At 37.8% G+C, this 16,670-nt stretch overlaps 2 protein-coding genes across 3 annotated transcripts; both read right to left on the reverse strand.

Moving 5' to 3' along the window:
• Positions 1-6,575: 6,575 nt before the first annotated feature.
• On the reverse strand, positions 6,576-11,052 carry LOC306851805 (uncharacterized protein). 2 transcript variants are annotated; one of them, XM_079388250.1, is made up of 6 exons: positions 10,979-11,052; positions 10,781-10,879; positions 10,183-10,362; positions 9,960-10,076; positions 8,780-8,871; positions 6,576-7,428 (listed from the first exon to the last, which is right to left on the reverse strand). In XM_079388250.1, exons 1-6 carry the CDS (start codon positions 11,006-11,008, stop codon positions 7,074-7,076), a joined length of 873 nt encoding a protein of 290 aa, XP_079244376.1. In that variant the 5' UTR covers positions 11,009-11,052; the 3' UTR covers positions 6,576-7,073. The 2 variants fall into 2 exon arrangements, with proteins under 2 accessions (XP_079244376.1, XP_079244377.1); XM_079388251.1 differs by having other exon boundaries at positions 6,915-7,428; positions 10,781-10,870; positions 10,979-11,050.
• A 480-nt stretch (positions 11,053-11,532) lies between these two features.
• Positions 11,533-16,547, reverse strand: LOC306851820 (protein lin-7 homolog B). The gene is made up of 6 exons (XM_079388270.1): positions 16,259-16,547; positions 15,428-15,546; positions 14,189-14,260; positions 13,894-14,103; positions 13,598-13,761; positions 11,533-12,277 (listed from the first exon to the last, which is right to left on the reverse strand). Exons 1-6 carry the CDS (start codon positions 16,332-16,334, stop codon positions 12,256-12,258), a joined length of 663 nt encoding a protein of 220 aa, XP_079244396.1. The 5' UTR covers positions 16,335-16,547; the 3' UTR covers positions 11,533-12,255.
• Positions 16,548-16,670: the final 123 nt, after the last annotated feature.

Here is a 16,670-nt window from a genome sequence, read left to right on the forward strand (position 1 = left end):
TTTGAATGTGAAATCTTCAAATTTACCTAAAAAGGGCTAGTTTCACGTAACCTCTCTTATGCACATTTATGCTTTCATTCCATTGCACTAAACAAGTGCTTTAAAAACTGAATGTTTCTACTAGCCATAGTGAAACAAATGAGTCCTGGCTCTCTTTTTCCAATCAAAATGTCCCATTTTGGAAATATGGAACAGGGATGCTATTATCTTTTTCTCTTGGGGTCGCCGTGCACTGTGGTAACACGCCATTTGTAGCTGATTTAACCTTTAAAAATGACTTTTGTTAGTGTGACCTAATGTAGGCACATTGACTCCCTCATGTTAAATAAGCGTTTTAAATGTAATAAAACAAGTTACTACATGAAGCATTTTTTACTATTACCTAGCAAAAATTTTAGTTACAGTGTACAGGGGTCAGATTTCAGCAACAAATGTCCTCCTCCCGTATTTTGCTGTGTTGTCTCTTTTTGCTTTCACAAGAACTCTCCTATATCTGTTCCTCTTGTTTGGCTATGCTGCATGGCTGCTCCATACATATCTGTCAAACTGTCTTCCCTCATTACTTATCCATTCTCCTCAGCTCACCCTTTCTCTAGCTTTCCCTTATGTCCCCCTGTGATTAACTGTTGAAACAAAGATCACAGGAATATGAGAGCTGTAGGAAGGAGAGAGGCTGAATCATATGAAACATGTAACTGAGATGCTGGTTTCTGCTTTCAGCACCATGAATAAAATACATAAATAAACCTAATAATAATCATAATATAAAGTAATTATAAAATAATCATGTAAAAACTCAACCTACAACTGTGCTGTTGTTACACTGTTTTTACAATCTATATTCTCATAGTAGTTCTCATGATACATAACTAAATCCTCAAAAGTGGAAACACTTTGGCTCTGCTACACCATCAAAACATCACTATGTTTGTCTGGGCCGCCCAACATAGCAATATTAGCTAAACCAGTGCCATTTTTGCAAGGTGTTTCAATATGCCAAGCTTATGGTAGTGAAATAAATAACTATAAGGAACACAAAAGGAGTAAATAAATAAAATGATGATTAGGACAAATTGAAACAGGAAACTAAGGAAAAAAGTTGAGCTGACAAAGCAAAAAAAAAAAAAAAAGGCTCTTATTAAAAAGGGAAGTCATTGTTAAGTGTGTGTGCCTGGATGGTGGAGGGGGGGGGGGGGGTACATTAAAGTGTGTATGTCCATTGGGATGGGGGCTGGTTGTAAGGACAGATACGCCTATAAAAGACAACAGCACTATATCGACAGAGAGCATGGAGAGAGGAAAAAGGGAGAGGACAGGTTACGGCCACTGAGGGAAATGTGAAGGAATGACTGCAGTAAAGGTAAATGAAGCTCCATTCATAAATTATTCAGTTTCTAGAAGCAAAGTCAAAGAGAAGTGATATACATGCATCGTTATGAGAAGAAGGTAGAACTGAACCATATCTATGCTCTTTTTCTTTTATCGTACAGTATGCTGTAGTGCATCTGCATTGTACCTTCCCTTTCTCTCTGTATGGTGCAGTGTAGCTTCTTTGGATTTTTCTGCTTGCTATCCCACTGCAGTTGAAGCTTGGCGGTGCTCAAAGGCCACCTAGAGGACTCATTGGGGAACTGTACAGCACAAAATACTGCAGTACCCCCTCCTCTTCAAGCTTCCTCCCCGGCTGAGGTATGGATGTCTTATGCAAACCATCTGTCGATGCCTTGCATACAGGTTTGTGTTCCTTTTTAGCCCATACACCCTTTTAATTAACTGAAATCACTTAACAAATGCAATTGATTTATATGAACTGACCATGTATTATCTCAGAGCTTCCTGATCTCAGTGATTAAGGCTTTTTGCAATCCCTTCCTCGTTCTCTCTCTCACTTATTTGTGTGCACTAAGCTACTCTTAGCCGAGTTGCTCATATCGACGTCTCTTGTGGAATAGCACTAAAAGAAAATAAATTTACAGAGCAAGGACGCTTACGCACACAAAGACAGACACGTAAAAAAAAAAGCAATGTCACAGCACAATTAATTAGCTTTAAATGAAATTAAGCTGTGCAAAGACAAACTACAAAGCATTGGTGCATATACGATATATCCTCAGAAGGTCATCAGTCAGATTTTGACCTCTGCTTTGAAACTAATCACAGCTCTGTTCTCAGCCCTTTTATTTTCAGTCAAGAGTGAGAAAGAGATTCAGAAAGGGGCTTAGAGGACTCATCTTACAGTGACAGCATTGAGACGTGCATGACTATATTTCCATATCTAGCACTAACAGTGTTCTTAAGATAGTTATAACCCCACTCCCTCCTCCTCCTCCCCCCCAGCATCGGCTCTCGTTAAAACCTAATTAATAAAAGTGCCCTCTCCGGTTAATTACCATCCCTTTATAGTCCCCCATTAAGTACTCAGGGAATGAAGCCGGAGAGAGATGGGATATAATTGTGTTAAGCCAAATCACACATGAACTTGATGGAAACTATTCTTAGTGGTGGGAAACAATGGAGAAGGGTGACAAAAAATAAAAATAAAATAAAGAACCGAAAAACTGACAGAGGACAGAGAAGGTCAAAACGGGGGTCATCTCAGGTGATGTGTAAGGGTCATACTATTAGGAAGGAATGTATTTGTAAGGATGCAAAATCATGAAACGGCATCAGCAGGAGGGAGTAAACGGTTTGAAATAAGGCACTGCCAATAGGATGTGAGTGGGCAAAGGAGGGAGGGGGAAAGGGAGGGATCAAAAGCTGAGAGAAACAAACAGAAAAAGTTTAACTGGTGTATGTGATAAGATGAGAAAGTGTAGAGGAAGAGGAAAACAAGTTAGAACAAAAGTATTGATTATAGATCAGTAGGCTACTTCTTAACTTCTTAGGTTCAGGGGCTCAGATTAGACAGTTAAAAGTAAACAATTTGGTTATCCTACCTATACTTTCTATTATCTGTAATTATCATTGTTTTATGTTATTATTATCTGCTACCCTATTGGAACCCATTTTTTCAAGATCCACCTGTTTTTAGAGTATTATCAAGAGATGTGGGGTCATGAGAAGCGCCCCATCTACAGTCAACATAAGCGTTCTAAAGTTTTGTTCGCATATGATTGTAGAGAACCTTGCCATTGCGTAGGAATGATAAAGCCAAAAGAAAGAAAGAAAGAAACTGCTTATGCAGTGCATGGAACGAGAACACTGAGTTCCCTATAACATACAGAAGGGCATAGACTTGGCTACTCAGTTTCAGAGGGGATAAATAGTGGGCAGACAGGTATAAGATTTGACATCTATGTTGACAGAGAAAAGACACCTACATACATATTACATCACCTATCAAGGTGACATGTGACTGTGTGAAGAAAAAAAAAATCAGACACAAATCATTGTGGGACATAAAACGTCCATGTATTTGTTGGACTGACAACTCAAAATAATGTAACACCAAAAATACCTTTAAAAAATGCTTACAAATAAAATTATGAAGGGGTTTAAAGGGATAATTCACCCAAAAATGAAAATTTGATGTTTATCTGCTTACCACAAGGGCATCCAAGATGTAGGTGACTTTGTTTCTTCAGTAGAACCCAAACAAAGATTTTTAACTCAAACCGTTGCAGTCTGTGAGTCATATAATGGCAGTCACGTTGACACGTCATGCACTGGCTGTTGTGAACATGCTCAGGACAGTTGGACATTGCGGTGGATCAGAGGTAAAAAAAATATATATAAATACCATTCAGTTTCTTGCACAGACCGATTGGTTTGTGTCTTAAGACCTCAAAGTATCGCCACGAGCCGCAGGGTTTAATTTGGTTTTGTCTGTGTATGTTTTTTTGTCTCTCAAAGCCGTGGGTCCCATTGACTGCCATTACATGACTGACAGACTGGAACGGTTTGAGTTAAAAATCTTTGTTTGTGTTCTACTGAAGAAACAAAGCCACCTACATCTTGGATGCCCTGGGGGGTAAGCAGATAAACAACAAAGTTTCATTTGTGGGTGAACTATCCCTTTAAGTTGTGTGCAAATTATTGAGTGACCTTTAGGGGGTCTACTTTTTCTGTGTAATTTACTTCTCACACCTCTATTACAGTTAGCTAATTGTCAACTAATAGACAGTTTTACCAAAACATAAGGTTGGTGTGAAAGATTTATATAGTGTAAATCTATAATTATGTGACAAGTATCAGGCTACTTTTGTTTTGACTTGTACCTCTCTATGAGCGTTCTGTTTCCTTGGTTACCTCCTCAGAATTCTATTCGCGAACGCCGATTTAACATATTCTGACTAAAACTTGTAATATGGTTAGCAAAACGCTGTAATACCGTACAAATGCTATGTGAAAAATAAATACCCCAAATCTTAATTATGGTGCTTAGACCAAATGCCTCCCATAATTCGCACACGGGTTAAAGTGGCAAAAACAAAGTAGACCTGACTACTACTTGTTGAGTTCGTTGACTGGCAGCGGGTAGACAGGCCTGCTTTGCATGAGTACACCGGGCACACAGACAGAAATACTCAGAACATAGGTGATATTTTGTCACTTGTACACAAAATCACGACACAGACACAGCACAAACACCTATATTACATACTTACTCGCTTTGGGTCTGGCTCTGTTCGCGTGCGTGCAGTGTGCGTGTCACTGAACACACACACATGAACACACAAACTGCACAAAAATGCTACGTGGAATTTATTATGTTTTCTGATTGAACGGAGGGATCCTCTTGGCGTAGGTCCAAATGACTTTGCAGAAACCTAAGATTTTGTTCTCTATAAAATGGCTACAGTTATGAATAATGCAATATAGCCTATTTTGCTACAACACCTGCTAGTTGAAAACAACGCAACTGTGCTATAGTGCGTAGGTCAGTTCCTTTAGTGATACAAAAGACTAGCCTACGAAAAATATAATTTATCACCTAAGTTGCACCTTTGCTATCCTTGTTCCTCAAATAAATTATTCTCGTTATGTACATAGATGTTACAGGTCTAATATCAAAAAAATATTTGCCTGGTAAATAAGCATTTCTATTATTTAACAAAGCTTGTGTTAACCTTTTACTTGTATTCCCTAATTAGACGAAACAGTCTATTCAACCAAGCGAAACGTGCAGCGGGGAAACACCTCTCACTCTCTATTCGTTTAATCCTCATGCACTCACTCCATTAACAGTCTATCCCTTTCTTCTCAGTTTTAGCATCCTTTCTTCCGTATCTTCACCTGTTCCCGTTGTCCAGGGTTAAGAAGACCGTAACCAGGTCTTTAGTTGCAGACTGAGAGGTCTGTTTGAAATTATTTATGCCGAACAAGCAGCTTGCCGGGCACGACTAGAAATATTATTCCTTAAACTGCCTCTCTTATTTCTTCCGTTCGTTTTTTCCCCTCCCTTTTTTTCTCTGTCGATGTTTTAGTTTTGTAAATCTGTATTTCCATGCAATTTATTCCTTAATCTAATGGTGACATGGGATCCCTCTGTGTTGTTCCCTCCCTTTAGCTCTTTAAAGGGAAAGGTGGCAGCTGGTGCCCCCTCCCCAAACCCCACCCTGTGCCATTTAACCATATACACGCCAAGAAACAAACCTGTCGCTATTTCCGGCATTCCTAATAGCGTTACCTTATACGTGATTAAAAAAAAAAAAAAAAAGTTCTTAAAACAAAACAAAATTCCCCAAACACATTCATTATCACTTAATAATGTAGAATTATATTTATTTATTAAAGTGGAATAAATGGCCTACAGATGACCTCTACTTGCATGTTGAAAGACATGTTGGCCGGTTAGGAATGTGTCTTTTACCTTGGTCATTGTGTGTTTCCAGGGGCCATAAATTAACAGTATAAATCTATAACCCTGATCTCAGTCCATACTGATAAGTGTCTCCTTCTTATGGGTGTTCCAAAACAAGACGATGGAATTTGTGTCTCTGTGTGAGAGAGACAACACTACACCTATAAGCACCAGGACAGGTCACAGAATTCTGCATAAGCAGACTCAACATCCAAAGAAAATCAGATAATGCAAGCAGCGCTAAAGTAGGCAGATATCGAAAGAATAATATCCTGAAGGGACACGCCTAAATATGGAAACATTTAGCCTGCATTGAAAATTGTAGGTTATATTGTAGAATATTCAAATCAAATTATACCACAATCTACAATAAGTAAACCTGAGGACAATAAGAGACGTCTAGACATGGTCAATCTTTCTGATCTTTTAACTAACCGTCTTGCTTGCTCTCTCTTTGGCACGTTGCTGGTGGAGGAGAGCAAATTGTCACAAGAGCAAGTAGGAGGAGGAAACTGGGTGGGACAAAATTCACACTATATTGCAACATTCTTACTAATTCTCTATATTTTACCCATTACCCCACCCTCTCTGTTTTGTTTTAGGCTCTCTTTATGAGATCACGAGCAGAGAAAGGTAGTGTTTAAGCACACACTACTGTGCAACCCTCTTGGGTTGTCTAGGTGTGCAGCCAACTGCCTCCTCAGCCATATTTCTGTCTCTTCCTGGTCTTCCCTCATTGCTTGCAGCTTTTGATTTTAAGCACACATCCTGTAATCTTCAGAAGCATACGGTTTATATAAAATGCACTAAATTTCACATATAGTCAATTACAGCGTACTGGGAAAGATTTACTCACCTTCATGTCGTTACAAACCTTAATGACTTTTTTTCTTCTGTGGAACTATTTTGATAGGTCAAAAAAACAGAATGATTTTCAAAATATCTCCTGTTGCGTTCCACAGAAGAAAGTCAGTCATTCACATTTCAAATGACATGAGCATAAGATAAGCTAAGAATTTTCATTTTTGATTGAACTATCCCTTTAAGGATAAAGAATACATACATACAGGCACACACTCCAGATCAATAAATCAATAACGTTTCCACCAATCACTTCTAACATGTTTTTGTTCTCCATTTATTACTGACCTTCTGAGTGACAAAAGAAAAGCACGAAAATTAAGCAATATTGATGAAACCATTTTTTGAAGTTCAGATCAATTATAGCAAAACTGAAAATCAAACCATCCACCCTACTTTGTCTATTTTCTTATACCATAGACATCTTATTTCCTCCATATGTCTGATTCTCAGTACTATACATTTTAGGAACACCTAAAATGTCCAGTAACACACCTCTACCACCATCTTCTTGCCATTTCAACCCATTTTGTACAACACCAGTGGTTTGCAATGTTGGGGGAGGCACAGGTACAGTAAAACTATCCATATACACACTACTTTTACCCCTGTGGGGCACAGGCAGAGGTGTGTGAGGCAGCCGGGGTTGACATGATAGAGTGGATGGAGCTTTGTGTGCAGGAAGTCGGCTGTGAGCTCCGCTCTTGGTAAGGGTTCCATTAAAGGTAGCTGCATCCAGGACAGAGCGAGGAGAAAAATCTGACCTGAAAAAGAGGATTATCAATAACCGAGGAAAAGAAAATGATTTAGTGTGGCAAGAAAACGCACAAGGTTCTCAGATGAGTATTAATACATTGCATGCACATACTAGTACTTTGAAGTCTATTATCTTCTTGCCTTATCTCTATGCTATTCACTTAGCTCATATATTACTTTGTCAATAGAAACACATTTGGGAGATTGTGGGTCCTCTGAGACTAAAGCTCTTCATTCCATAGCACAAGGAAATGTCTTTGTATATTACATACCATTGCTGCCTCAATAAAAGAGCTAAAACACAGGAAGGAAGCTTAAGTGCTCTTAAAACAATTTGTTCTTAGTTATGAATTCAGCAAAGCAGATGTACCAGTTTAAAAAATAGAGAGAGACCATATGTTACACTGTCATACAAAGACTTACTGTGAATTAATGTCAATAAGTGTTTGTGACCTTGAGTGCTGTCCACCAATCAAGAGCTGACAAGGTTCACGAGGCCAGGCCAGGCCAGAAGGTGAGATGAGCGATGCTTCACTAAATCATTTTAATAAGGCCTGCAGCAGGCCAACGTAAAAAATAAAGCATCTGTCTAATGCTGCAAATTCAAAGCAGGATGAACCTTAAGCTAAAGATCATAAAAGGGATAGTTCATTCAAAAACTAAAATTCTGTCATCATTTACTTACCCTCATGTCGTTCCAAACTTATGACTTTCTTCTATGGAACATAAAAGAAGAATGTTTCAACAGGTTTTGTTTACAGAAATAAATAAAATGGGGGCCAAAACAGTACTGTATGCACAAATAATAACATTTTTGTGTTCAATGAAGAACATCATCATCAGGTTTGGAACAATATGAGGGTGAGTAAATTAAAGAATTTTCATTTTTTAGTGGAAATATTCCTTTACATCGTCTTGCAATCAGTTCTGACCCTAAACATTCTGTTTGTTAAAGTGGCCATGTGTAAAGACATTTTTGTTCGGTTAAATAACCTGTGTAGAGAGTGGTACATGCACTGTAATTCTAAATAATAATCAAACAATGCGAGATATCCATTCTGTTGCTATACAGAGTCAAACGTCAGGAACTACTTGAAGCTGCACATGATTCACTATAGGACAGATTTCAGATTTACATCACCCCTGATGTTCTGGTGATGCTTTGCTCTAATGGCATCTAGAAGCAGCTTACTCAAATAGTACATTACCCTCCACTTACATCTTGGGATGGAATCACGTCAGTAAACCCTTTGATCTCCCTCATCACTTTTGAGAATCCACCACTGCTGACCTCAGATCTCAGAATTAGCATTTAATCCATCAGTGTATTCACACCGCCCTCTGGTGGTGGAGAGTTACCTGTTAAAGTGCTTGAAGTCGGTCTGGGTTGTACTGCGTACTGGTTCCTGCACAAACGCCATTTGAGCCGTTTCCAGCTGTCTGTACAGTGCCTGATTAAAATCAAGAGAAGTGTGAGTCATTCCATCAGCCTAGAAGCTCCAGTGGAGATAAAACTGCTGCCTGTGGAGCGCTACTGAATCCTCATGGCTATGAGAGCCATCCATCAAGATACTTTGCATGAATTAGCATTTTTTTAATATTGATGAAGTTCCCTACTGCCTAATATTTCATAAATACATTTCTATTCTCCACTCCCAAAAAAAAGCTTTGTGTGGCTCTCAGTGCAAAATTTACTCGGTAACACTTTATTTTAAGGTGCCCTTGTTACACGTTACATGTACTTACTCTTCTAATAACAATTAATTATGCATAATTTCATGCAAGTAACCATAAGCCAAACCCTAATCCTAACCTTAACCATATGGTAAGTACATTTAGCCTACTTAATCAATATTACTCAGTACTTAAATGAATAACTACACTGTAACAAGGACAGCTTAAAATAAAGTGTAACCATTTACTCTTAAAGAAATATTTTTGGTTCAATACAAATTAAAGAGATTTTGGGGTAAACTTTCGGTTAAACTCCCTCATATCGTTCCAAATCTGTACGACTTTCTTCAGTGGAACACAAAAGATGATTTTTTTTTTGCACATACAATCGAAGTCAGTGGTTACGACAGCTATTTGGTTTCTAATGTTCTTCAAAATATATATTTTTGTGTTTTGCTGAAGAAAGTAAGTCATATATAAATAAAGGTGACTTGACATGTAAGTTTGGAAAGACATGAGGGTGAGTAAATGATGACAAAAATATAATTTTTGGGTGAACTATCCCTATAGGTTCAATCGACAGCATTTGTGGCATAATGTTGATTACTGAAAAAAATGATTTATCCCTCATTCTCAATTTTTGTGATTTTATGGATGAAATTTTTAAATACTTACATTAATCCGCCTGCTAGATGTGCAAGATGTATATCATGTGGCTATTATTTTCAAATGGTGAGTATTTTAACGTTTACCGGTTGTTCTATGTCACTTTCATTGCAAGTGCCTTTGTTTTGTTTTTTTTCTAAAGAAAAGGACAAGTATAAATTTTCCCTGAGCCCTACAATGTTCAGCCTCTTTATCTCACCTGCATCATGCTAAAGTGTTCAGCCGGAGGTCCACGTGCTGCTGATTGACCTCTGTAGCGGTCCTGCATTTCACTGATAGGATTAGAGACCACTCTCACTGTTGGCCGATCTCTGAGCTGCAGAGGATCAAACAGACACACGTGAATGACATACAGGAAGGCATTAAGTAAAACCTACCATAATCTCCAAAGAAAAACTCCATTTTACACACACACATCTCACCCTCTGGGCCAGCTCGTTGAGGAAGTGTGTGGTCCAGTGCGCAGGAGCTTTAGAGTGGATTTCATTGTACAGAGGTCCGTTCAGTGGCTTTCTGTCATGCTCAGTGTGCGAGGTGAGAGAGAAGTGAGCAGAGGCAGGAACTTTGTTCTGACGCTGGAGGACTGGAGGAAGAGGGGCATTCTGGGGCAGTGACAAGAAGGTAGTTGAAGGTATCTATAGAATCACATCCTGTTTTTTCGGTTGTGTACCATTAAGGCAGTCAACAAGAAAGGTTAAAGTCTAGGACACTTTAAACCTGAGGTTTATGGTGCTATAAATATTTACTAATAAGGTCGTCCATATAGCATGGCATAAAAGCTCTAAATAAGAACATCAAAAACACAATATTATCTATAGTTTCTGATAAAGCCTAACTGTAATATTGTGTTATTCTAATACTCTGTTAAATTGTTCAGTGTTATTTTCGGTCTGCTATAATAGCAAACTGGCAGTTTAACTGTAGCAACAACAACTCTTTTCACTAGGGTTACCATGATTTTTGCTAAAGTTAATACAACAAACTTTGTTGGTAACTAAGTTTGACGTTTCTTGTGCCTACCTTAGTTTTAAAGTAAAACGGAAAAGGTTGCAGATGCGCGTGTCCAATGGCTGTGCTGGTTTGGACATTTCGTCTCTGGTTATCCATTTGCTTCATACACTTCCTCGCAAAAACATGAAAATAAACAACCAAATAGATACAGGAACACCTTTCAGTCGAAAATTAGACAAGTGAAATATTACTGATGAGATACTTTACGTGTTTAGATGTAGATAATGCTGCCTCCATCCATAGGAATGGAGTCTGCCTAGTTTACGCTTCTCTGCTGCTATGGAAACGAACGCGCGTCCAAGAGCGCGCACAGAGAAATTAAACAAACAGTAACATTAAACTGTACAATTAAATCATATGCGAGTTTTCGAGGAACGTGAACGTCAATAGTTAAAAAGATGAAACAATAAGAGTAAATTAATAAATAACACAAGAAGCTTTTACAATATTTCTTTCTTTCTTTGTAAAGTGAAAGCGCTTGTATTAGGGCCATTCACATTAGAGATGAATTTAATCAAATCTATCAAAACAAAGAAAGTAAGTACTTTATGATATTTTCATGACAATGAACCCCAATTTTCATGACAATTACATTCTAATAAACCATAATGCAAAACTAATGCTCACTCTCTTTATTACAAAATGAATAAAAATAAAAGGTATATGGTAAATTATTAAAATAGCCATGACATTTTGTCACAACTTTGTTGATCATGGTAAATGTTTATAATCTGTGGGAATAAATTAACTCACCAGACTATTAAATTACATTGTTGGTTTTAATGTATGAATAAATATATAAATAAACTCAAAAATTCAAGCATTAAACAGGCACTATGACTGGCTGCACAAAGCCACTCATAGCTGTACACTGTCATGACGACCCTATTTGAGTATGGCATGCTTTGTATGGAGCAATCTGTTCATTCAGGAAGTGTCTTCTGTGATAACAGTGTTTGTGTAATCTTGATGCAGTTCACACAGAGCAGAAAACATACAAGAATACTTACAGAAATGGGATGCATAGCTTTAACTCTATTGTCAATGCATTGTTTTCTGAAACACAGACTCGATACGTAAATGAATGAAGCCAACATGCCATTCAATTCAGCAATAATCCTATGGCAAAAGACACAAAGTCCTATAAGTACACACACTGTGTATTTGCACTAGCCAGACAATTTTTAAAGTTCTCGTCTGTGCTAACAGACACACACAACCCCCGAGAACATCACAGGGTGCAGGGTCCACATAAGAACACAATAGAAATTTAGACTCAAGACAGACCAGATGCACTATGCAGTCTCTCCCTCTGCATGGCCAGGGAAAATAGTATATTTGAGGTCTACATGTTTTGAGATCGTTCCACTAACATTTAAATAGCTAAAGGTAGTCTACACTGATCCCCTCTGGGTCTTCTGCCGTCCTATAGGAGCAGAGAGGGTGGGAGAATGGATCAGCAGGTCAGTCAGAGGTTGAGACCGTTAACCCCTGGACTCCAAAGACCTGTCGGTGAGAAGACAGCGATGGATGAAATTTCCAAATACAGCGAGGCTACTAGCACATTCACTAGAATATTGCATATTTCATTAAAGACATTTAAAGGGATAGTTCACCCAAAAATGAAAATTCTGTCATCAATTACTCACCCTCATGTCGTTCCAAACCTGTAAGACCTTCGTTCATCTTCGGACCACAAATTACGTTATTATTGATGAAATCTGAGAGCTTTCTAACCCTCCATAGACAGCAATGTAACTACCACTTTCAAGGCCCAGAAATGTAGTAAGGGCATTGATATAATAGTCCATGTGACATCAGTGGTTCAACTGCAATTTTATGAAGCTACGAGAATACTTCAACAGTCACTTCAATCAACAATTTCTTCTCTTCCGTGTCAGTCGACACACGTTCACGAGAGTACCACGATGTACACATGCACATTCTCGTAGCTTCATAACATTATGGTTGAACCACTGATGTCACATGGACTATTATATCGATGTCCTTACTACCTTTCTGGGCCATAAAACGTTTCAGTTGTCTATGCAGGGTCAAAAGCTCTCGGATTTCATCAAAAATATCTTAATCTGTGTTCCAAAGACACGAGGGTGAGTAATTAATGACAGAATTTTAATTTTTTTGGTGAACTATCCCTTTAACATGACAATTAAATTTTTATTTTATTAATTTTAACAGTCTGTTGTATACACTGTCTACTGTAATAAACACAAAATAAATATTGTTAGATACACTACCATTTAGTAAGATCTGAGGGAAATGAGTGCTTTTATTCAGCAAGGATGTATTAAATTTCAAATGGATCAAAAGTGACAGAAAAGACATTTATGTTACAAAAGATTTTTATATATAAAAAAAGCTGTTCTTTTGTACTATTCATCAAAGAATCCTAAAAATGTATCATATTTTATGCAAAAAGCTGTTTTCAAAACTGATAATACAAAATGTTACCGAGGCAGCAAATCAGTATGTTACAATGATTTCTGAAGGATCATGTGACACTTAAGACTGGAGTAATGATGTTGAAAATTCAGCTTTGCCATCACAGGAATAAATTACATTTTAAAATACAAAACAGTTGCTTTAAATTGTAATATTTCACTTTTTTATGTAAATTTGACTGAATAAATGCAGCCTTGGTAAGGATAAAAGATCTTACCAATCCCAAATTTCTGAACAGAAATGTATGATTTTTGAAAAAATCTCAAATGTCTTCTGATTAATGATGGGCTGAGAGATGATGAGAAAAGGAAAGAACAACAAAGAAAAGTTATGAAAGGAAAAGAAAGTGATAGCCACACTCACGAGTAGCTGGTATGTTGCTGGCGTCTCCTGGCACTTCTCATTTTCTCAAATCTGGCTTCCATCTCTTCTAAGACTTTAGGGGTGTAACGCACCACCAGCTTCACTGACCCCTGCGCTGCCTTTAGCAGCTCTACAGCTTTCTCATGATGTTCTCCCTCCACACTCTACACACAATGAAGAAATGAAGGACATTTTGACATCTGTTATTCTGGCAATCCACAGCTCCTAAAATCGAGGTCATGGTCACACATAGAAATATAAATCATACAACTCAAGATCCTACTGTGCCAACATACCACTCCATTAACAGAGAGCAGCTGATCTCCTCTCTTCAGACCACCCTGTCGGTCAGCAACACCCCCTGGGATGACCCTGGAGATGTAGATGGGAGAGTTTTGTTCTTTTCCACCCATGATGTTGAAACCAAGCCCCTCGTCTGTTTTAGGGAGTTCGACCACTCTTGGGTGTGCATGGCCTTCACTGGCTGCGAACGCTGCTACTGTGGCCTGGAAAAAGACACCAAAGAAGTGTTTTCTTCAGTATATGATCATTCTCCATCAATATAGTGGCAATTTTTTGGTAAAAAATTACCTTTGCAGTGGCTTGTGCTCTGACCTCTGGCCCACCTGCAATGTCCAATGTATCATAAAGCTGCTCGTAGACCTTAAATAAGGGACAGTTTTTTCAAATTTAGTTTACAGTTAGTAACACTTTATAATTAATAAGATTAACAAATATTATCACATTACACAATGCTTTGCAGATCATTGATTAATATAATTCAAATACCAGAAATGTCCTGAAACTTTGATTCATATTTTCAAGTGCATACATAATTCATTTAACACAAACTGCTGATGTCTTTAAACAATAATAATGTTCATTATTGACTTCATAAGAAATTATAATGTACAATCTGTTGGTCATCATTGCAAAATAAGGTAGTATCACACAAGAACTTGCTTTGGGTTTATTTTGTGACAATGACAGTGTGACTGTCCATTATCTTGCTTATTACACAGCTGTTGATTATCAAATAAATAAATAAATGGGCATGAAATATTGATTTTAGTCAAAATGATTTATATTTATACTATATGAGAGAGAAGAAACAATACCTAATCATATATTTAAGCTCTCATACAAAAATCAAGAATCAAGAGCTGTGTAACAATGAAAGTTATTGTGCAGTTTTATCAGTAAATCATACGTAAGGTTTGTGAAATAGAAGGCACATTTTAGTGGAAAGAATCACAATCAAAGTAGACATACTGATCAAAATCTTGTCTTCCTATAATACGTTCTCTCTCTGCAAAAGAGCAGGGCATCTGAAGGACGTAAAAAATGAATTAAGTCTGACAAGAGTGTCATGTAGAATATCTGTGCATGTTGTGAACAGACTGGACTCCTGCCATTGAAACCCATAACTACAAATCAAGGAGTGAGATGAGGAGACTGAGGTGAGATGCTGTCTCAAAGAGACAAGAAAGTGAGTCATTCAGGAGGAGGAACAGTGCAGTACACTTCTGTATACGAGAAAAGACCAAACACGTGTGGAGGAGGCAGACGACAAAGTGCTGTCTTATGTGGTGACACATCATTTCACTTCAAACCTTAATTTTATACCTAGCTATTTATTTTCCATTAGAGTTCTGTGAAATCGGTACAAGAAAAAAGGTACAAATTAGTAAATATTTTCACTTTTTTTCTTTTAAATATTTTTCAAATCAATGCAACATGTTCCAACTGAACAGAATCCAGCAAACAGTTTGAACAGAAGAAAGTCACAGTCAAGTGAACTTATAATTGAAGGACTTAGGCAGCCTTTACCTCTCGGATGGCAGCACAGAACTTGCTCTGTAAAACTCTCTGTAGAGCCTGGAGTTTGGGAGGAGGAAGTTCACCGCTTCTTTGAAGCCTGTCCAGCAATTCTATCACTCTGCAAACATCTGGCAGAAAATAACACATCACAGAAATATACGTTAAAACAATTGTCTGAGCATAGATAGATTGATAGATAGGTGGGTGGATGGATGGATGGATAGGTGGACAGATAGACAGACAGATAGATGATAGATAGGTGGATGGATAGATAGATAGATAGATAGATAGATAGATAGATGATAGATAGGTGGATGGATGGATAGGTGGATAGAGATAGATAGATAGATAGATAGATAGATAGATAGATAGATAGATAGATAGATAGATAGGAAAGTCAACTAGTGAAAGTTCTAGAATTTTATTCATTTTTGAAGCAACATTGTTTCAAGTAATTACGCTTTCAGGGCTGTTTTATTTTTAAATACGGTCCATGAAAAGTACTAAAAAGACATTATGTCCAATTCAGTAACTGAGTTCACGGCCGAATTAATGGATGATCATCTGATTTTCTCAAGACAAATAAAGGGGACTACGTAAATATCAGCACTGATGCCGATGAAGACATCTAAAATAGAACAAAATAACATGGACAAATACTTACATTCCTTCCTAGATCCACAGATGACATGCATATATAAATGTTGTATTTTTCTACGGGGGCTATATACGCCACTCAGTGCGCGTGAAGACACAAGAGCCCGTCAGTTCATTAAGGCTATCTGCCAGAGTATTTCCAAACAGTGCTCGCGTCTGTCGGGACATAATGAAGTAAATTACCTCTTTCCAGGCAGAGCGGTTCAGTCATCGCCGCCATGTCCAGCTCTTTCCCCGCGTGATAATACGAGGACATCATGAAGACCGTCTGCTGCAGCGGAGGACCGAGCCAGAGGAAGTAGTGTAATATATTAGATATCGTTTTGAAACTGAAAGAAATGGTTTTCAATTGTAAAAATCAATCGTCTTCAGCAGGTTCGCAGCGAAAGAGCAGAAGCGAGATGCGCGAGGAGCCGCTTACTGAATGACGCAATACAGCACGTCAGAGTTCAACCAAACACCATTGCAACCTAGTGGCTGATCTAGCTTTTTCCTCATGCTTAAAAAAAAAAAATATATATATATATTTTTTTTTTAAATATCAGAAAAATATAGAATATTAGAAGAACATATACAGTGAACATTAAAAGGCAAT

Source organism: Barbus barbus (genome assembly GCF_936440315.1).
Source record: "Barbus barbus genome assembly, chromosome: 3".
NCBI classification, from domain to species: Eukaryota; Metazoa; Chordata; class Actinopteri; order Cypriniformes; family Cyprinidae; genus Barbus; species Barbus barbus.